Source organism: Hermetia illucens, chromosome 3, assembly GCF_905115235.1.
Source record: "Hermetia illucens chromosome 3, iHerIll2.2.curated.20191125, whole genome shotgun sequence".
Lineage (NCBI taxonomy): Eukaryota > Metazoa > Arthropoda > Insecta > Diptera > Stratiomyidae > Hermetia > Hermetia illucens.
Window position 1 is genome coordinate 36,509,111 of NC_051851.1, and position 22,940 is coordinate 36,532,050.

Here is a 22,940-nt window from a genome sequence, read left to right on the forward strand (position 1 = left end):
TCAGAAATTGATCTCCCATATCGCTTTATTTGCGTAGATTTCGGTCGCATCTAAGCGTTTTGCAACTACTGTTACCCCGATATCGACCGCAAAGCCAATGGTTGTCACGCCGTTAGGAAGGCGTAACGTCAACACTCCATTGTTCATAATTAATCACAGTAAGGGACCAAAGACAGACACCTGTGGTATGCCGTACGCCATCACCGGAAAAATTTCAGTCCACCGTCCTAGTCACAGTATAATCTTCTTCCAAGGAGAAATGCAACAACGTACAGTGAACTTCGGAGCCTGTAGTTTGGTTAGAGCCTCTACGATTTTCATCCACTTTGCAGTGTTGAAAGCATTTTTTATACCGAGCGTCACCACTGCGCAGCATATGTCATCTTGTATTGCAGCGCGAGCCAAGCAATTGATTTACCCTTACGAAACTCGAATTGCTTATCGGACAGGCCTCCTTCCTTTTTCGCAACAGCCAGCAGCCAATTGTATAATACTCGTTCAAATAGTTTATCAATGGTATTGACCAAACATATCGGTCAATCTGAGGAGGAGTCACCCAATAATTTGGCTTCGGGGGGCTCATCATACATGTGAATGGAGGGTGCAAATTTTTTTTTCACAGAATGTGGCCATATTAGGTATCAAATGAAAGGACTCAATTAGTACTCTTCGAAACTCCCATATTTGATATCGGGTAAAACATAGGGAAGCGAGGGCTCAAAATATGACCGACCCCCAGAAAGTGTAACAGGTCTCGTTCTCAGAACCAACCCAACCGAAAAATTTGAAAAAAAATCACAGTGGTGTATCTAAACGAAATCTAGCCCTCAAAATAAATCCCGTTCCGATATTTAAGTTCATGCTAGAACTAACTGGCCTTTTGCATAAGCGATAACATAAGGCATAACTTTGGGAAGTTTGAAGAAAATCCAACTATTATTAACAAAGTTATAGAAAGTGAAACTATTACTTTTTGTGTGAGTTTCGTGCATTCTAAAACGTGTACAAGGACATCATAACGTATCAATTCGTCAAATCCACAACAAAGTGAGCTCACGTGAATTTTTTAATCATTTACATATCAATATCATTTACTCCAGCCAGATATATGTTTGTATGTATCTATATGGTATGTATACGTAAATGAAGTTTTGGGATAGTGCCTAATTCAGATAGATATATTTGTGCATTAAACCAGCGGTATTCAATATACGCACTTCATATGTATCATACATACGTATGCTTTTGTGCATGAAGTAAATAGGAAATATATGTACGATCAATTTCCATCCGTGCATATATAAGCATAATATTCGGTGATAGGCAATCTTTGTTTGTTTAGGGTGAGGATAATATATACATCTGTAAAATGTACGTATTTCTTGTAGTTTGAAAAAAAATATGAAGGAATATTTTGGGTTTTTAGCCATATATGAATGGAAAAATGTGCGTAGAAAATTTCTCCCATAAAATGAACACAAAACCTATATATCTGAAGCGTCAGCTTCCGGTATTCCGACTTGTTTACCTTTTTCTTTAATCTTTGTCCCGTTTACAAGTGGGGTCGTAATCAGTTGCGCCGTTTTATTCTGTCTTTTGCTTGGTCTGGATACAGTCGCGATGTTTCCAGCACATCAAGCCACCGTGGTTTCAGCCGACCTTTTGGTCTTTTACCATCGAACTCAATTGGAAGTGATCAAAGCGTGCCACGCCACTAATCCAACGCAAAATTTTCGTCTCCATTATCGCGAGGCGCCGTTTATTGCCTTTTATAGTCGGTAAACTCTTAGAACTACAGAGGACGAACGACAATGCAGTAAATTTTAGATTTGAGACGTTCTTTGATACGTCGAAGTCGTGTAATCAAATATAGAACTCATCACTGAGAATAATTTTCTCTTCCGATTTTCTAACTTAGGATCTACTTGCTCTCATCCATTTTTTGCAAGTATAAAGTTAAAAGAGTGAAATATTTAGAGCAGCAACATTATATGTCCTCTAACTGACACAATGGGAATATTGGCTACCATTTCCTAATATAAATCGTCTTATGTGGAAATTTCCTTCCAAAAATTTGCTTTCACTTGAGTCGTATTCGATCAAAACAAATTTCATAACTACGTACTAACCTACTATCAACCTACCTGAACATATCCATATGCATCTTAATCCTCATATTTTTTCCACTAAAAAATATAATTCCGAGCATTTCTAAAATGGCAATTTGCTATATTTCTTCAATTGCAGGTGCCAAAATTACAGGTGTCAAGGTCAAGGAACAAATACTCTGTCTAGCTGCCTACTTTCACCTTCACAACTGCTTCGCGATAAACCTCTCAATTCTCTTGGTCCTTTGAAATCTCAATGTTCTCTGTCTGGTAAGATAAAAAGACAAGCCAAATCTGAACTAACAATAATTATCCGCTCTATTAACATAATCATTCACTTCCTGACATAGCCTAGCTAAGCATATAAATATTTTAAGGTGTTGGGATGATGTCTACCACTTTCAGAGCATTTTACATTTCAATGACTTCCAGAGCTTAATCTGGGAGCGTTTAAGGCCATTAGTAACTTTTTCAGCTATGCTTAAGGGCAACTTATCGCCGCATTATTCATATTTCATTTAGTACCTTCTTCTGATGAGCTTCCTAGTAAAAAATGGAAACGATGAAGCATGACCCTAGGCAGTGTGTGGACGGAAGAGATACGCTTAATAAACAAACTCATGAAACTCAACCCCAACAACTTCCGTAATTTCCCACAAATAATAGGAAGGGGTGAAACGGTGAGCATCATGAATAACATCCAATATTTTACTTTCCGCCCTTCAATACTTCTGCTGAAAACACGTACCACTGCTGTGTCCTTACGGGTTAGGATACTTATATCCCTTTCTGATAGCATCTATTGATTTAAGGAATCAGGATCTTAACATTTGGCAGTAAACTGTGAGGGAACGTTCTTATTGCTAACTTGATTTGGTCCTAAGCCTATCGAACAAAAGTAACAAATTCAATGAAATTGGGAGGAATAAAGGATGCATGCCTTCTTTACAGTTTCAAAGTGCTTTCGGCCTCACATCGTTTCTTTAGATTGAGACGAATGAATGGAGTGTATAAGTTATTCGGTCGGACACACCCAAAGTATAAAGGCAAAGGGACTATTTATTCCGGCCCTACACGAGATTGATCTTTTATGTGTCCTTCCATCCGTGAGAAGAAAAGGAAGCATAGTGTTCCCGACAGTAGGCCAGCAAGCAGCCATTCTATTGACAATAATCTCAGAATCCTTTAACGTTCCTATGAGGTTCCTAGGCTGGGTAAAGTACACTTAAGAGGTCTTGAGTGTTTACAGCGCTTATGGTGTTTACAGGATTCCATTCCTCTCAATAATTCAAAAGAGCTTAGGAATCCATGCTAAGAGCAGTTAACTATAAGCTTCCATTGAGTACATTAGAAAGCCTCGGAATGTTAATTTATATCAAATTGAAACGGGTGCGTCTGAAACTAAGTAAAGTTATTAAGTACTTACAAGAGGTCTCGTATAATTTCTCCTGCGAATAATTGATTAGTCAGTTGCCGGGCAGCGGGAGTACCCTGGGACCAATATCGCGTGATGATAAGTAACTTAGTTACAGCTAATTGAATGAGACAATACTAAGAAGCACTGGGACTCCTTTGCCTCCCATTATTGGGTTAATATTTTAGAAGGGACGAAAAGGGCTCGTGTGAAGGGAAGTACCGTCTCACTTAATTTTAATGTCACTTCTTGATAATTCAGAAACATTCAAGCAGTAGCAATAGAGCGCACATTACAAATGAGTTGAAATTATAATTCCCTTCACTTTACCACCGCACAATTCACGACAGAATAACGATACAAATTTTTCATAAATGTATCCCTTACATGCAAATACCATATGTTGCGCTATCTGACACACGAAAATAGGATTCATGCCAAATGTCTACTAGACTCGCTGACTTTATGCTAATATATCTTTCAGTTCGTTTGCTTATTTTACCTGTCGCCATCCCTAAAAATGACTGCCCCATCCCCGTTTTCCCACCCATCCAACGTTTCCGCTGTTTGCTCCACCCTCCATCACATGTCCTCCAAATTATCTGTCGTTAGACTAGGTGAAATGCTTCATTTCACTTTTAACACATCTTACAAGGAACGTATACGATTCATACGCTTCCGCTGTTATAATGTTACTAGGACTAAGAAGCTTCTCATGTCCTTGGAACGTATATTTGTTGTGGAATGAAGTTGTTTAGGGAAAAATGAGACGTATCGTCGTGGTATCGATTATCTGTCCGAAAAGTGACTTCTAAGTGCTTTTCAGAAAAATCACCTGCGTACCTGTGGGTTCGGATCGACTTGTGTGTGCATGGAAAATTGATCTTATGAAAACACGTGGGAATTGTCCTTTATATCTCAAGGTAAAGGAAGTCAACCGCAGCCGTCTTTGAGGTTGACGGTTGCTTATTGAGAAAGAGGAAATATCCAGCGAGGAATAGATACTTCTCAAGGTGGTTTCTTTTCAGCAACTTCTGAACAGTATTCACTTTGTTTGTAAGGATAATAGTTGTTTTTGCTCATTCTTTGATTTAGAGGAATGTGTGCGTAAACAAAAGTGACATGTATCCTTGAACGTGTTTTGGCAGTCTTACACACAATAGATTCTTATTATATTGAGCTTGCACTCATATATGCGATTACAAACTAAGAGGATTTTCTTTTCATTAGAGAAATCCATCTACCGGTTATTAGAAAAGCAATAACATGCGACACGTAGCTAGGACCGTATTAACTTCCAAGTATACCTATTCAATACAAAGCGTAGGAATTGGACACAAAAATTTAACACCATTCACATCATTACCTTTAAATTCTTTTCTAATCTGGATAAGGCGATGAGATACTATACGTTATTATGGAAACCATTTCTCTCTTCAAACCAGTCATTCAAAACTACAACTCAGAGATAAATATTAAGGATCTTGAAACATTCCTTCGAAAGAAGGAAATGTAGTTTCACCAGAATATATAGATTACCCCGTTTTATGAACGTCAGAAATCCATAAAATATATTGGTTTTCCAGGCAAAAGCGTAACGCCCATTCTTAACCATCTTTATTCTATGAAGGTATTGCTCAAGGAGGTGGGGGTTCGCCATGGTTCTCATGCAGGTAGGCAGAAATGCACTAGGAAGACCATTCCGTAAGGCAATCCAGCACTCCACTTTCCGCCGATCTCTACCTGAATATCAGTCTTTAACTGATCCTAGCTTCTACGTATATTACAGCAAGTTCTCTCTGATTGCTTGAATATTCATCTTTTAAGTCGGACATGTTACATTCAAACATATGGGATCTGAACTTATCCGTAAAGACAATGACAAACAGCAACCATTTGTCTGCTAAATAATAAATCCTCCTTCCGATACAAGACGTTATAGCCGCATTCGACAGAAAACTTACCTCTCTTCTATGATAAATTTTGGAATCAGAACTTGAGGGTATACTTTTTTACCGTTGAATACCTCACTCAATCTTTGCTTCACTTAGAGCTGAAGAGCCTGCAAGTTTAGTTCTACAAACTCTTGGGATCCCTGTATTGATTTCACATATCTGCATCTTTCTTCAAGTTGACCTCTGCTAATTGAAGGCGACTCCGGAAAAGATCACAATATTTAAATTTTCCCTATTTAGTTTGACCAAACCAAATTTCCAAAGAAATCGGGTGGTATTCACTGAAGATGGTCCGAAACACGGTCGTGATATGTGGCTCTTGTAGTCAGAATTAAGCCATGTGCTTATTACTTACACCAAATTATTTTCGCGTCCTAAAAGTCTCTTTTCAGTTATGATGCCCTTCTTTTCCAATTTGATTTCTAATAAGCGTAAAAACGAATACAAACATTCACAACGAAATGGGATCGAGTTCTCCGGAACTATGTTCTCCGAGCTCGCACTCCTTCCCACGCTCCCTGGTTCAGATTCCTTCTCTCCATTGTGATCTTGATCAGTGAAACATCACATGTTCTGAATCCTCCGGACTGCCACCGCATCCAGGACAATTCGGCATCATCCAAACCATAGCGATGCAGTGACTGGCTCTAGCAACTATATCTATCCCGTGAGGAAATGGGTAATATGGTAGTTGGTTTTTTTGTGTTTTCGCTCTAACGTTGAGAATGAGCTTGCGCATTCAGAGATCATACGACTCTGAGCTTGCTGCATTCCCGTATCTTATGTCCCTTTTCATATGTCTTGCATGATACAGCACTCTCATTTCTTTCCCCGAAATGTCGACTGGAATCATGCCCGCCACTACTAGTACTGCCTCATCTGATGTGATTCTAAAAGCGCTAAAAATCCCCACCTGCTCGTCCCATCAGCCGGTAACCCAAATTCACCTGTTCCTTCGCTGAGAATTTACAAGCTCCTCCGGCCACACAGGCGACAAGCAAAGCAGAATGGATCGCACCACTTTAGTAATTTCCATCCAGTATTTCGAGCCGCCAACATTCGGCAAAATGTGTAGCGGTGGCAAAGGCCGACTTTTTAGATACGTAGTGGTGTTCCACAAAGTCCAGCTAAGCACCACACCCTACTTTCAGAATATTGTTCTTTCTACGGATCAATATTAGGACCGTTTCCGCTTTCTCATTCTCCAAGGTCAGCCGAGTCTTCTTAGCCAGAACTTTACCGCTCTTACTGTCTCCGTCACGTAAACCTCCACATCCGCTACGTGCTTTGCTCTAACAATTACAGCAAGATCACCTGCAATGCCGTCAATCATAACCTTTTCTAAGACGGAAGAATAAACAGCGCATTATACATGACATTTCACCACAGGAGACCCAGCCCTGTGGTACAGCCACTGTGACGACGTGTTATTTAGGCCCCTTATCTGTTCCGTATCAGAGAATTCTGTTTGAGAAGGAATTCTCGACCAGACTCGCAATACCTATGTCCGCCAACGCTGCCTTCAATCGGTTGAAGTTGGCAGAGTTAAATGCAACACGGTACAACAACCACCAGAACTGACCACTTCTCTTGATAGATCCACTACCATGCTTATTCTATCCACCGAATAGTGAGTGCATCGAAACTCATACTGATAAGCCATTCCATCTTTTGACGATGGGTAGCAGTCAGTTTTTTGCACCTCTGAATGGTCTCTTTTAAGCGGCACCGCAGTTGTCTGTGTATCTCTTCTCGATCGTTACGACCAGGCTTTCCACTAAATCTCTGGTGAAACGTCATTGCCCAGGAACAGGCGGCTTGCAAACTTCCGATTTCTTTGTTCCACCATTATTAAGGTTGCCTACTGGGGAGCAGTCGCCTCTTGCGCATAGCAACATGGTTCCATCACCCATTCGGTGATTTGGGTGAGTTTTTCTTTGACCGCATCAACTAGGAATAAGTCAGGATTGCGCGCCGCGAGGAATATGTCCCCTTCGAAAGCTTGCGCCATCCACTATTATTTCCATTATTTCCTGGAAGGCTTATTTTCCACATGCCCATAGCGTTACTTGACCCAGATGCCACCACCATGATTTCCATCTCCTTTTTTTTTCACTATTTTCCCAATGTTTCTGTCGAAACCGGTACCGCATATAAAAGGTTGGATCAATATCCTCTAGCCACAAGTAGCCTGCGACTGAATTTCGCTCCCTTGATTGTAACTACCATCTATGATAAATCTGAGCCGACCCTCACTTCATTCTTCTTATTATAATTCAAATTTACCGCCAAACTCGGCCTGAACCATCGAACCATCGATTTTTAGATGATCCCGAATTGCTTTTCGTACGGTTGGTGATAAAGACTACCTCCAGGTAACAACTAGTCTGTTTTAAGCTAGTTCGGATACCCTGGTATTCGTACTCCTCGGTTTCTCGCTAAAAACCAAGCACCTTCCCGGGTTGGTAGCGCCACCCATCCGTAATCCATGAAGACCGATCCCGGGTGCTTTCATATAATTACCTTTAAATCCACCAGAAATGATTGTTCCCGTTCCGAAGGGGACCTAGGCCTTATATTCCGGTGACTTTACATATGGAAGTATTTCAAACGATCTTACGCACCCTAGCATTCAGACAATGAAGCGGGTATCCGCTAACAAGTATTTCTAGCCGTCAATGAATGTTAATACTCTGGCCAGCGAGTGCATCGCGTCCGGGAAGTGTAAGGTCACTAAGCATCTTAAGAACGAAGTAGGTGTATTCCCTACGTCAACACAATACGTCTCGACATTGTAGGCCCCTCGCGAGACTCTCACATCTGCACGCATTGCCTCACGATCATTGATCGGTTTACACGGTAGTCTGATGCAACACCTTTGAAGGACATTACAGCACACTGTTGTGGGAGGCCAGTGCCAAGTTGAAATTGCCTCTGCCCGTAAAAAACTCGAAATCTACACCCACGTACCAGAAGGCCGGCGCAGCCACAATAAGGTCCTCGAGCGCGAAGATCAGTCGTTGGGGGCGAGCCCAAGGTGGTTTTCTTACCCAAGCTGAAAACTTTCTCCAAAGGAGCAGACGTCATACTCATCATCATCAGCGGCGCAACAACCGGTACCCGGTCTAGGCCTGCCTTATTAAGGAAATCCTGACATTCGGGTTCCATCCAATTCGATATCTATACAAGCTGTGTAGCATCCTGGCCTATGCCATTGTTCCATCTGGGGCAGCGTCTGCCACGTTTTCTTTTTTTAACATATTTCTTTTATAGACTTGCCGGGCTATTTCATCCTAACCCATGTGGAATCAATAGCATGCCCACCAGAACCTTCCGAGCATCCTGTAGACATTAGTTTCCCATTGAGGGCTTTGTTCCTGTACTAGGACCTTCTTTAACTTATAAGTTACTTCAGGACCTTTCCTTGTAAAAACGTGTATTTGATCATTTAACCGATCTTATGCCCCTGTTCAATCCTTTGTTATGCCACATCCGAATTGGAAAATAGAGTTTTCCCCTTTTTAGCACATTATGAGGTCAGCTTCCTTCCTGCGGGCACTTATTGTAAGCTTGTGCACCGCCTAATCGGTCAATAAATTTCGAAATGTCGCATCTAGAGATGTCTCTCATAAAATCTGTGCGTGTAATAATACCTAGGGCTTACCGACGAGATCTGTCATACAAGGGAGTTGAACCATGATAGGTTCTTACTAGCCCGCGATAAAAGGTATCAACACAGCCATTCAGTACATCATCGTGCCCTAATTTCATTATAATTCATTTGTAGGATTCCTCGGCTGTATTGATCCCGTAACACACTTGTAATTTGGCGGTTTTAAACCTGTCGAGGAGTTGGCACTCCGTTTGCTTGTAAATCGTGTTAATATTAATTTAGGGGAAAGCCATAATCAGAAAAATCACCGGCCTATCTTTTTCTCCCAGCGTTCAGGAAGGCTTCTTTTATTATCGCAGTTCGGTAAAGCTTTTTAGGTTGTGCACCCTCTGGCACATTGTTGAAGGAGGAGCTAATCGTGCCTGCTATCCTCGGCAAAATTGTGGCATGACACTTTATAACATACATCTACCGAACCAATGCAAACTTGGCGTACGATGGAATTCTGAAGAATAAGTGGGGTTTCCTCTTAAAACATCAATCCGGCAGACTATAATAGTATGGAGGTAACACTATCGTAATCTCGGAACCCGCTTTGGTTTGGCCGCAGACATTTCAGAAGATCCCTTCTCCTCAGCCTTGGTATGAACCAATGTGAACAGTGATCACAACTTAACTCAGTGTTTAATTACCACTAACCTACAGGTTATCCCTAGTTTAGCAATTTTTTTCCGTCCTAAGCCCCCACCTTAAGGTAGTCCTTTAGTGTCGTCCGCCTATCCTAATAGCTCTTCACTTTCTTGGCTAAGCTATTCTCGGCTGCTTTTTAAGTTAGAAGAAAAGTGTGACTCTATAAGCGGTCAACAAATTTTTAAACGATTTTATTGTTGAACACCGCTAAAAGCTACCAATTTTATTGGATAAGAATCCTCCGAAGAATACACAAGGATTGCGAGGTCATTGTCTTATACAGTAGGAGCTTTCTCCCTAGGTGAGACGTTTCGTGTGGAACAGCTTTTGTATGCTGAAATAGGCTCTGTTGACTACCAGCAACAGTGGACCATACAGTGAATGAAGACATTTTACTCTCTGATAGAGCTCACGTTGTTCATGTTGATTAGTTTTTGATTAGTTGTCTCCTTTAATATTATGTTACGCCACTCAAACGTATGAGCTACACCTATGGAATCACACTATGCTAACACGGAAGTATTGTTTCCACAACTACTTGTAGACATGAATTTTAGGCACTATATATTGTCAGGCTTTTTGAAGATGATGTGTTATCTTCGCTTTAATTAAATATGTCAATCAACTCGCTTCTAACTTAATTGCCAGCTCCACAAATTCATGACAACTTGAAGAGAATGAGAATGAGAATGATTTGAGTAGGTACTACGGTACGGTACCTGAAAATCATTAAATCCGAACAAGACCTCATTTGTACTATTAACAACTACATTGGGACTATAAGTTCGAAATTTCGCCATTTGCCTATAAACTGCTGTACTTGAATATGCTATATTTCAACAACCCCGAACCTAGATACCAACAAATTTCTGCAAAGGAGGTCATTCTTGAGTTATCCTTTGATAGTAATTTAAAGCCTACCCATCTCTTTATTGGAAAGTCTGGTGCAATTTTGCGAACCGAACATATTGGATCTAATCATGGTTATATTTTACATACGATGTATAATAAATAAAAGTAGCAATTACTTTTAGTTAAGTTCTATTTATCTGAAACCGTTATTATAGACTTCAATGATCATCTAAATTACTATAAATTTTGTTATTTATAAGTCAAGAGTACTTTCAATCGTTAATTTGAATAGTTAAATCGTAAAAAATAAAAGTGAAGTTGACCAAATACTTAATAATTGTATTGCCTATTAAAAAATTGTTAATGAGGGCGACCAGCCATATATCATGCCCACCCCGTCTCCTTCGAGGATATGGTTGGAAAGTCAAAACCTTACCATGATGATATCAAAATACTTTCCTTCGAGTCACTATAATTTTTGAAGGGGTCTACCGCGATTTTTCACCGAAATTGGATAGAGTAGTCTAGCCGCTTATTTATCCTCCTCACCCAATCCGAGGATGCGATTGAACTTTAAACCCTATCAATATCACATCAAAATAGCCCTTTTTGGAGCACCGTAACTTTTATTTCTTCAATGAAGTTACAGAGAGGAAACTTTTTCTTCTCGTAGTTGAAAATTCAGGATGATGTAAAAAAAACAATTTGAGACACCACACCTTGAAAATTAAAGAGGAGACTTTCACCCTCCACATCTTCCCCTTAAAAATTTAACCTTTGCCTCCAAATGAATCTGTTAAGTAAATATTTTTATAATGATGCTTATTTGCTCCCCAACTCATGACCCTGTCTGAAATGTCCGAATTTCGCGGAGCTGACTACGAATTTAATTTTTTAAGGTTTTGTGTAAAGCAAAACCTTATTAAAATCGGTTTACTGTCTGTCTGTCGTTTTTTTTTTATGAGTTGCAAGGTGGAAAGGTCCAAAACCTACCGGTGGCTCCTGCCATATGGTTATGTTAGACTTTTACTCACTAAAACCACCCCCTTCTCCTTCGCTTACCCCGCGGGACTGCCACTTCGGTACTACGTCGCGGGGCAGGATCAGTTACGAACTGCGGCTCCTGGCGTTATTTGAGCTTTCCTCCGAAGCTGTGGATCGTCTTCATTATTTTTCCTCCGCCCTCCAAGATGTTTCAGAGGCTAGCATGTGGCCCACAATATTCTCGGGTGTCAACCGTGCCCCCGAAGCGATAAAGGTATGCACGGTACCCTCCATGTCCGCTTACGAATTGAATTAGGTAGTAACTAACCTCACCGTGCCTTCGCTTGATCCATTTAGAGATATCTGGAATAATCCTGTGTGTCCATCGTCCTTTAGGTGAATCGCACTCAATCGGTATGGGGGTGCAATTGTTCTTCTATTTGCTGCTTGCCTAGGACCATCTATGTTTGGTAATATTTTTGCCAACAATGTAGCCATTTGGGGGATTTGAATTTCAGTCTTTGGTCAACCATGACTCCTAGGTGTTTAATCGTTGGCTGCGATTGTATGATGTATTCACCAACCCTGACCTTTATCGACGTTTGCTTCCTTCGCTCGATTTTATGCTTCCTTCGCTCGGTTTTATCCTCTTTGAGTGTCAGACCAGCTTCCTCTAGCCAAGACCTGATTTCAAAAATTTCCTCGATAGTCACTCCGATGTCGTCTGCGAAGCGAATGATTGTCACTGCTTTGGACAGTTCCAACTTTAAAATTCCCTCATCCGTTATTATCCACAGGAGAGGACCGAGGACTGATCCTTGCGGAACCCCGCAGATTGTTGTACACGTCTTAGGTCCACCGTCCAAATCGTAACACAATATCCTCTCCCGAAGAAATTCCATGACTATGTGCACCAGGTATTAAGGAGCACCCAATTTGACTAAAGTCGCAATTATTTTACTCCATTTTGCGGTATTGAAGCCATTCTTCACGTCGAGAGTAACTCCGTTACTTTTTCCGCAATTTCCGTCACCGTGCTCATCGCATTGACAGTAGATCTTGCCTTTCGGAAACCGAACTGGCTGCCGACCATCCTCCTTTTCTGTGATTGGTACAAGCCTATTGTAGATGACCCGTTCGAATAGTTTGCCGATGCCGTTTAGCAGGCATATAGATCTATAAGACGAGGGATCACCCAAAGATTTATTTGGCCTCGGGATTAGCACAATCTTCTGTTTCCTCCACTCTTCCGGGAAAATTCCATCTATGAGACACGTCGTAAAAGTTTAAGCGAGCTGCCTTGGAACTGTTTCGACGGCCACTGTCAGTGCTTTATTCGGAATGCCGTCTAAACCTGGGGCTTTATTTTCGGTAATCTTCTCCGTGGCTCTGTCTGTCTGTGCTGCTGTCTTTCTGTCCGTCACACGCACTTTTCTCGGAGACAGGTATAGCGATTGACACCAAATTTGGTGAAAAGGTGGAAACTGTGAACGCTCACGCATACAGTGAGTTACATCATTTTATGTCGAATTTAAGAGGGGGTCCCCATACATGAAAAAGGGGTGTGTAAATTTTTTTTTCGCCAAATATAGTCACGTGAGGTATCAAATGAAACATAGAGTATGATCGTACCCAGTTTGGTGGAAATCGCACTACTAGTAACAAAGTTATAATAGGTCAAAATTGTGGTTTCTTTACAAATTCAAGACTATGAATGTCAATATCACCCGAAAGTGGATACTCTCACATAATATATGCATATATTACGTGCTACGTACAAATGGGACAAATGTTCCCTCAAAAATACACAAAACCTTTCATACCTGGAGCGTCCAGCTTCCGTTTTCCCGACTTGTTTATTTGTAATCTGAGTGATGTACAAATTGAAACAACGACTTCGACTTTCCCCAGAATTATTTTTCTTTTCATTTGCGATTATTCGATCCCTTATTGAATCATTTATTATTACCTTCAGTTCTGCGATTTGATTTAGTTTTATCTTTTCGTTTTTTTATCTTTTATTTCCGTCCCACTATCTAGAAATTACTTTACCCGACTTGACACGATCATATCATCAGCAATCGTTCGATCCAAATTCATATCCCTGTTCGCCCGATCTACGAGGAGAGACCAATGCTGCGTTTGTTTCGACACCGCCATCACCATCACCATCGGAATCGTTAAAATTTAGATTTTCGCCAACTCGAAAATCTGGACTATCAGAAATGGAATTTTTGGTTCCCCATCCTCCATCACGACAAGGCCGCCATATTACGAAGCCGCGTATATTATTATCCGCGAATAGCAACAACAACGTTTTCAGTCATAGTGACCATATCGATCAGATTACCAACAACAATAACAACAACAAAATGACTAAGAAACAATTAAAGCTGGCCCAAGCCCAGCTCGACAAACTCACCCAAATTAACATTCATTTGCATGGTAGGTCCAGAGAGGTAACCCAGTCCTAAGAACTTTTGCGAATCAAATTGAATAATTATATCTTCATTTCTGTTTTGATATCATTCCCCAATAAATCATTAACTTGCTTGCTTAGAATCGCTGGGGTCTGATTTGCATCGAGTGTAAAAATGATAAAATATTTAATTTGCATAATAAAGCTGGCACTGCTTCTGTCGCTGCTACTTTGTCGATCCATCACGCATGTGCATATATACATAAGTAATAAATTCACGATGCAGCTTAGATCGTCATAAAATTAATTCTATTAAGAATCAATTAGAAATTGATTTATCAATATTTCCCTGCTTGGTATTCGATAGCTCTCTTTTCGGCTGTGGAACACGGACATTTGGATAAAGCTCGGACTATCTTAGAATCGACAGATGTAGATGTAAATAGGTAAGTGATGTACCAGTTAATCTTCAATCTTATATCTCGTTGGCTATGCTAAACATACATATATATCTTGCTTTCAGTTTAAATAGCGATGGTCTATCTCCCCTCGACGTTGCCGTTCTTAGCAATAACCGCTCCATGACGAAAATGCTTCTGCAACATGGTGCCACCGAAGGAAGTCAGTGTAAGTTGTTAGTTTGTTATTTGTGATGGAACCGTAATAGCTAAACTTGCCAGTCATGATTTCACGTCCTGCCAAAGATTGCCTCATTTCCAGTTGAAAAACAGGAATCACTAGTCTAGACTATTAATCAATAGGACGTCAAAGGTGCAATAGCGCTTTCCATATCTGAAAAATAGAGAAAAATGATTGCAACTCCAGTGTGCTAAAAGGGTCGGGAAAAATTCGAAGTTTTGTAATGAGTTTAAAGGAAATAGGAGGACGATCATCTTAAGTGGCCGAGAACGACCTAGAGGGAAGAGCTATCCCAGAAACCTAAAAAGTTGTCGAAATTTACCGTGAAGGTCCGCCCGCAAAGGCTGAAGCTCCATCAAAGTGGTCAAAGGTCGACACGTTCGTACATGCCTCTGTACTAGCCCGGCTCGGGAAAGTTGGGGGGGGGGGTGGGGTCCTTTGAGCGCTTTGATCCCTCACGACGTATCATTAATACAAAATTAACGTGTCTATTCCGATGTGTGGATCTGCACCGGATTTCAAAATAGACAACAAAACGAAGGAATTCGCGACGGCCTAACGAAAAAAAACAGGACGCGAGCTAAGACTGAAAAATAAAAAAAACGGCTCGACCGCACGCGTGGAGCCGTGAATTTCCGGACCCGAGTGCCGCGATCGAGAGGGAAGATCCACGACGGATCACAACCCCGATCATGAGGCGCGGCCCCTGAGGTTGCCTCCCTTCCTTGACATCCTCAGGCCATTATTTCAGAGGATGTCCCTAGTAAAGGTTTTGCGGGGTCAAGGAGGAAGTCCTTAAATCAATAAAAGTTATTCAAAATTCATTACATATTGATCCACTCCAACAGAAAAAAAAAACAAATATATAGAAATAAAAGAAAATTGAAAATAATAATATATACAAATGAAAAGAAAAAAAGGAAAAAAAGAAAAAGAAATGAAATCCAAGCAAAAGAAAAATTAACACTTACACATGGGATCACTCCGAGCTCGGCGTGGTGTGTATATATGATGATGATGTTTCTGGTAGTGGCCAAAAAAAATATTTAAAACGTTACAATATGAATTTCAGAATTATACAATTTACTACTTCATTTTTCTTTTCAATGAAAGAACCCCTTCTACAGTTCGCGGTTGCTTCAATGCTGCGCACTGGGATTTTCTCAAGATCGAGCTGCGAAAACGACACTTTTGGTGCGCATTGTGATATCATCGGAATAATTGTAACACCAGAATGTCCACCGATTACCAAAATAACAACGGTATTGACATCAACTTTACATGAATCTGAAATAAATTTTCCAGCAAGGACAATATCCAAAATTGAAACACCGGAGAGAGAACGGGGATATTTATTTTCTTTGGATTTTAGAACTTCTGCGGCAATTGATACACACGAGTTCACAGGATTTGTAATAATCACGATTGAAGGCTTTGAACAATTGTTCACAATGGCAGAAGTCAAATCACGAATGATACCAGCATTGGTGTTGAACCAATCAATTCGAGTCCTTCCAGGTTTACGTGGGTTCACGTGGATAACAACTCTATCGGTGCCTTTAAAACCATCCGCAACTTCCTCTGCTCCAACGTTTCCTTTTACCCTCCTGCCTCTGTATCCGTCGGAAAAGATCCGCTTGACCAGCTGCTCCCCGCGAAAATTTTTCGAATCTCCTTCTCGTCTTTACAGCTGTTTCCCATGCCAAATCAAAACTCTCTTCCTCTCCGAATGCTCCCGCCCAAAAAACTTTGTCACCTCCTGTCTTCCGGCCATCTCCGCTGCCAATCAAAAACTCCCTCGTTATCCCATCGGCCAGTGCAGCTGTTCAACCAAGAACCGCTCCCCATGCCGCTACGTTCACCTTGAACTCTGTTGAGTTCATGTTGCAGCAACATACGTGTGCGCCTGCGGATGCGGCAAATCATTCCCCTCTATCAAAATTAATTCGCTCGAATGCATTCAATAATGTGCAATCTGCGGCGAACATTAGAGGAATAGCACATTATGAAATGCATTATTTGAGCAAATTAATTCAGAAAGGGGCGAATGAGATTCCGCTCCCGTCGCGAAGCCGCGATCACTGCAGCTTCACATGATAAGTGAAGCTTTTAAGGCAAAGTCTTGTTCGTGTCTAGCCTATCATATCGAGGAATTTCTCGACGTACGTACGAATGTCCTGTTTGGCAAATATCCTGATTTACCTCTCATCCTCTGTAGGGACTTCAATTTTCCTTCCATTGAATGGTCAGATTCCCCTGGTTTTCCCATCCATCCTGATAATTTAACCTCTTTGCGCTTAGCTGGCTTGGCGAACACCGGGCAAACTTTATAACTCTACGTTCGCCTGCGAAAATTTTGATCAAAAATGCACATTCCAAATATTCACTCGAGCGGCAGGATTTCAAACTCTTCTGGTCAAACCTTCGCAATTTACGCTCTTCGCGCTATTCTCTCGCAGTTAATATAAAATTGGATGATCATACTTCTTATTCCTCTTTATCATCTTGCGATCTATTTCGGGATCATTTCTCCTCCGTTTTAACTTCAAACCATTAATCTTTCCCGGTGTTTCTAGTGATTAAATTATTTGAAATAATTAAGACTTGCTTTTTTCTATTCGCCAGTAGTATTTATTGATCTTGCAAATTCTGATACTTCGGGAACCACTTGTATTCTTCATCAGTGCTAACAAGTCCTTGAGATTTCATCAGTGCCTTGGGACTTGGGTATTCCGAATCTCTTCCTAAAAAATGTAAACAGAACATCTCTCTTCCCCTTACTATTATCGATAACAAGAGCTTGCCCGAAGGTGTTTTTCTGGGTATATAGAAGGAAGCTTGTATTATACCCTTACACATATAGGTCATTCTTTCCTCATTCTCCAAAATTGTTTAAAGATACTTAAAAGACTGCCTTTCGTCTCTTCACCTCATTGTGAAAGAGCAACATGGATTTCAACACGGTCGCCTGACCCTGACCAATTTGTTGGAATTCACTAACTTTGTTGCGAAGTCTCTAAATACAAGAGGCGACGTCCATACCACTTAAACCGACTTCTCCAAAGCTTTCGATTCCATTGACCACTCCCTGCTTCTTAACAAACTCCAATCGTATGGTTTTCCAGCAAGTATTCTCTCCTGATTAAGATCTTACTTAGATGGTAGATTAAATCGTGTCTTCTTCAATAGGGAAAAAATGGAGAAGAGATACTTCTCCAATTTTTTCCTCATCGGGAGTACCTCAAGGGTCCATCCTCGGTCCATTTCTGTTTTGTTTGGTCAATATGTGGCGGCGAAGAAACAGCAAAACAATACGAAATGATTCCAAAAAAATTAAAAAAAGGGGCACTGTGCCACCAGTGAGATTTGTACCGCGATCTTCTGCTACTACAGCCTAACGCTCTAACTACTAAGCCAAACGGACACTTCCTTCCTCTAAAAATGGATTGGAAGAAATTTCTACCCATTTACTGCTGCCCTAAAGTCAATGACTCTCCAGATGCTAAAAATAAAAATACTTCTTTACACGTTGTTGCGTTTGTGCTTTGTATAGCCATATTAACCATTAGATGGACAATGTATAATTCTGCCCGATAGTTGTGACGCGGTGATATTGTCTGAAAACAGCATTTAATTGCTGTAATTCCATCGGCTCCTGGCAATTTATTATTTTTAAGTCGATGGATTGCACAGATTATTTCTCCATGCTTAATAGTAGCAGCTTCTGCCTGTCGTCTTCAGTTGACGGGACCTCCAACTCGCTGATATTTTGGTTGTTGAATAGATATATAAGGCTTCCTCCTGCTGACTTGTTATTAAAACTGCCAAGCCTGGAGTGGTTGCCCCCGTTCTTTTCCAGTTCACAGACTTGCTGGTTCTCCCGGGCGTCTGTTTTGTGTCTGGGAACTCCCTTCGCCACACGAAAAAGTTCATAATAGGTCTCTGCACATGCCCACGTTCTCTGAGAGTGCAGTATTGCCCTGTATGCAGCATTCTTCCATTCTCTTGCTAGCTTATATTCATTTTGGTGGTTGGTGATTGTGAAGATCCTTTCTTGGTGCTTCAACTCCAGGACGTCTGTTAGCTGCGCTTATCGTGGCATCCATTTCCCCTTATATGTAGGTATGAAAGAGGACTCTGTTATGGATGGCTTCAATGTTTACTCTCACCTGATCGTCAGGGAGGATTCGAGGTGGTATTGTTATTCGACCACGAGATAAGCATCCGATATCCGTGGATTGCTCCCTTTTCACAATGAGAGAGCTCGAAGAAGAAGGTTCTCACTATGAAAAACAGGAAGGCGCCAGGTCCTGATGGCATCCCGGCGGAAGTTTACAAACTGGTGTTCCGCCAACGGCCAAAATTGCTGCTTGAAGTGTTCAACGCGTGCTTGAAGGAGGGCATTTTTCCTTGTCGCTGGAAAGTGGCCAGACTCGCGTTGATCAGTAAGGGTAAAGGAGACCCGGTGCTCCCATCTGCATACCGACCGCTGTGTATGCTTGACACGGCCGGAAAAGTGCTCGAGAAGCTCATCAGGGGTAGACTCGCTGAAGCGATCCGTACTCGGGGACTTATCCGCAAGACAGTTCGGGTTTAGAACAGGGAAATCTACAGTCGATGCTGTTATGGGGGTCGTAAATGCATTTAATCGAGCCGGGGCACACAGCCGCCGATCTCGACGGATAGTGCTCCTCATAACGCTTGATGTCAGAAATGCCTTCAATTCCGTAAGATGGACAGATATGCTAGGCACATTAAAGAACTCCTTTCACGTGCCAAGCTATCTCTTGCGAATATTGAGGGATTATCTGAAAGACCGCTCCCTGCTCTATGAAACGCTAGAGGGCCAGAGGAGGATGGAAATCACGTCGGGAGTAGCACAGGGATCCATCCTAGGACCGGACCTCTGGAACGCTTCCTACGATAGTCTGCTGAGACTCGATATGCCCGAAGAGTCGCGCCTGGTCGGTTATGCAGACGACGTTGCGGCACTTGTTGCCGGACGCACTGTTGAACAGGCGCAAAGCAGACTTGGCATATTGATGCGACGGGTAAGCGGATGGATGACTGCTGACGGTTTCAACCTTGCGCTGGAAAAAACCGAAGTAGTCATCCTGACCAGAAGAAGAATCCCGACCTTGCATCCCATATCGATCGGCGAGTTGACTATAGAGTCAAAACCAGCGATTAAATACATTGGTTTAATGCTCGACTCGAAGATGAGCTTCTTCGAGCAAATCAAAGCAGCAGCGGACAGGGCTGCAGCTGGAGTCGCGGCCTCGAGTCGGCTAATGGCGAATGTCGGGGGATCTATATCAACTAGGAGACGTCTCCTCATGGGAGCAACGCAGTCCGTCCTTCTCTATGGTGCGGAGGTATGAGCTGATGCCCTTGACAAGGAGGTGCATCGTAAACGCCTCGTTCAAGTGCAGAGACGGGGAGCTTTGCGAGTGGAGTCTGCTTATCGCACCGTCTCCGAACCGGCTGTGATTGTGATTGCGGGAGTGATCCCCGTTACCCTCCTTGCCAAGGAGCGCAAAGCTATTTATCGCCGTAAGGGCGAAAACTTAAAAGAAGTGGTTGCCCGTGAAGAACGTCAACGCACCCTTAGCGAGTGGCAACTTTCTTGGCAAAATGAGCCAAGGGGCAAGTGGACTGCGCGGCTCATCGACAAGTTAGACCCATGGTTGAACAGAAAGCACCGTGAGATTGCTTACTTCCTTACCCAACTTCTAAGTGGGCATGGAGGTTTTCAGTCTTACCTGCACAGCATTGGGAAGGCGCGATCTCCTGATTGTGTGTTCTGCAATAGAGTGGCGGATGACGCTGAACACACTTTTTTCTCTTGCGAGAGGTGGGACGGCCTCCGCCAGCAGCTTTATGCAGACACAAGGGAGCTCTCTCCAGACAACATTGTCAGAGAGATGCTGAAGAGCGCTGGCAGCCGTATTGCGCATTATGTTCGGGCTCTTCTTACTACGAAGAAAATTAAACTCCACCGGCGGAGGGATCGGACGGTAAGGGGTTCCCTGAACTAACAACAACTCCCTTCCTCCCCTCCCCTCCCATTGGTGAAAGGAATTCCCTGACTTGAAGGCTCCCAAAGCCGGGAGAGCGGGAGGGCTAGCTCGAAGTAATGTGTCAAACGATTCCAGACTAGTTCTCTGATGACAGGGAGGTGTTTAGTTGGTAGTCCGTTAGCGTGCTGTTGCGGGAGTCCAACACTCTGTGCGTAAACGCATTCACACGCAAAAAAAAAAACAACCATTTCATGCGACATTTCATGTGGGAGCCAACGTATTGCCTGAATGCAAGCTCCATCCCTACTTGGCTGTTAAAATCTCCAAGTATGATTTTGATATCAATACCTGGGGCAGGCTTCGAGGGTTCGTTCTACTGTCTCGTAGAAGGTATCCTTTTCCGACTCTGCGGTCCCTTCTGTAAGGGAATGAACGTTAATGAGGCTTATATTCCTAAATTTGCCTCGCAAAGGGGGAGTGCCGTTCATGCATGTTTTCAAAGCATACAATCATTCCATTTTTTGACTGACTAAGAAACCTACTTTGAGCACATGGTTTACCGAATGGCCGCTATAATATATGGTGCAGTGGGTCTTCTCCGGAAAACTGCTCCCTGTCAAGCGCATCTCTTGCAACGCAAATATAGCTTCATGTATCAAGATTAGCTTATGATGTGCTCATTTTATATGCCGTCTGTTCACTCCTTTATTAAGCATAAAGCATTAACACAACCCAAGTTTTTAATGAGATTTTGTTTCAGTTTAGTGAGTTATCGTCACACTCAATTTTTTGTTGGCAAGCGAATCGAGAGGCTGGCGTGCCGTGCGCCAATATCAATCCCATTACTTCAACCGAAACTTCCAACTTTTCTAGCTTAACATAGTCTTTAGTAAAGAGATACGTCAGAATATAGGATTGGAAAGAATATGAAAATGTCACCACTTAATTAATTAAGGAGAGGAGGCGGGAAGTGAACTCCCGGTGTCCAATTCCCAAGACAATCTAACATCTTGGGGCCACATATTCAGGAACCATCATAAACCTGGCGTAAATATGGCGTAGGCACAGTTGGGGAGCCCACTTATGGATATCCAATAGCCATACTAACTTTAGACGGAATCCTTGTGTCACTAGTTCGAAAAATAACTTAGTATCCTCCCTCTCCTCACACCATGACCTAGAAAATTCAAAAGAATGAACATAATTTAAAAATAATTACCTTTCACCATTTTTTAACTTTCCAAACTTCGACACTCAATCTTCCCTGAAAAGTGGTTAACTTTATCAATTGCATTTCAAAATTTCAAACCTTCATCCTCTAAACAGTCATTGAAAAATATAAGTTTCATAATTACCTCCATATTTCCTAGAGTTCAAAAGTTCCACTCCACTTGGAAAAGTTCATGAAACTTTCACCTAAAAAAAGTTTATAGCAATTTCCTTTTTTCCAATCCCGTGCCCATTCACCCATCTATAAAATCCGACAACCACGTTCCAATCGCCTCCATTCCCTCACCTACCCCGCGCTAAAGTGTATGTGAATTCGTCGTGTCGATTTCAATCCTGGCTGAAATTGATGTAATCTGGAATTGTCCGCATCAATAGACTCATTCAGTCATCCCCCGCTGTTCTTGTGCTCGAATCCGAAAATTGCCTTCCATTCTCATTCTGGTCAAATTCCTATCATTTTGAAACAAATTAACTTCGACAAAGATTACGTTTCAGACTTATTTCATTCAATTTCACTTTAGTCATGTCTTACACGTACAGGCATGTACGCACATCCCCAAGGAGCATCGCTGGAACAGACACAGCTTTAGACAAAGGGAGCCGGGAGCCCACAGGCACGGGCATCCCCCAAACTCCCAAAGGCCATTGAATTTGATGGATGATAACACGTTTTGAAATCGATGTAGAAAAGATGGATGTGTCTTGCAAAGATTGATATCAGACACGTTATTATATAGATTGGGATTTAGTTCTGTGTCATGACTAAGAGATCCTACGGCACCTAGCTGGCCTATTTTGGATATGTGGCCGGGCACTGGCTATATTGAAAAAAGCTATTTGGATGCCAAGGAAGCGATTTATCGCATCGGAATGCTGAACATGTCCTTTTACCTTGTCTTCTGACGATAAGCTTATAAGTCGCTATCTTAGAAAGGAGCAAAAAGGAAAGGGAGGCATATGTATAATCTTCTTTCAATCAAGTCGAATTGATTACCGAGATACATTTTTATTCATAA

General features: G+C 41.9%; 1 protein-coding gene across 9 annotated transcripts in view; it reads left to right on the forward strand.

Annotated features, from left to right (window-relative positions):
* LOC119650787 (ankyrin repeat and fibronectin type-III domain-containing protein 1) overlaps positions 1-22,940 on the forward strand; it is a 320,628-nt gene that overhangs the window by 251,803 nt on the left and 45,885 nt on the right. For 4 of the 9 annotated variants that reach the window (XM_038053909.1, XM_038053908.1, XM_038053910.1 and 1 more), the window contains exons 2-4: positions 13,657-14,061; positions 14,403-14,481; positions 14,559-14,662. In XM_038053909.1, coding sequence (XP_037909837.1) covers positions 13,842-14,061; positions 14,403-14,481; positions 14,559-14,662 — 403 coding nt within the window. In that variant the 5' untranslated portion in view covers positions 13,657-13,841. Of the gene's footprint in view, positions 1-2,247; positions 2,379-13,656; positions 14,062-14,402; positions 14,482-14,558; positions 14,663-22,940 lie in introns of all 9 variants that reach the window. The other 5 variants (XM_038053902.1, XM_038053903.1, XM_038053904.1 and 2 more) reach the window with 2 other exon arrangements.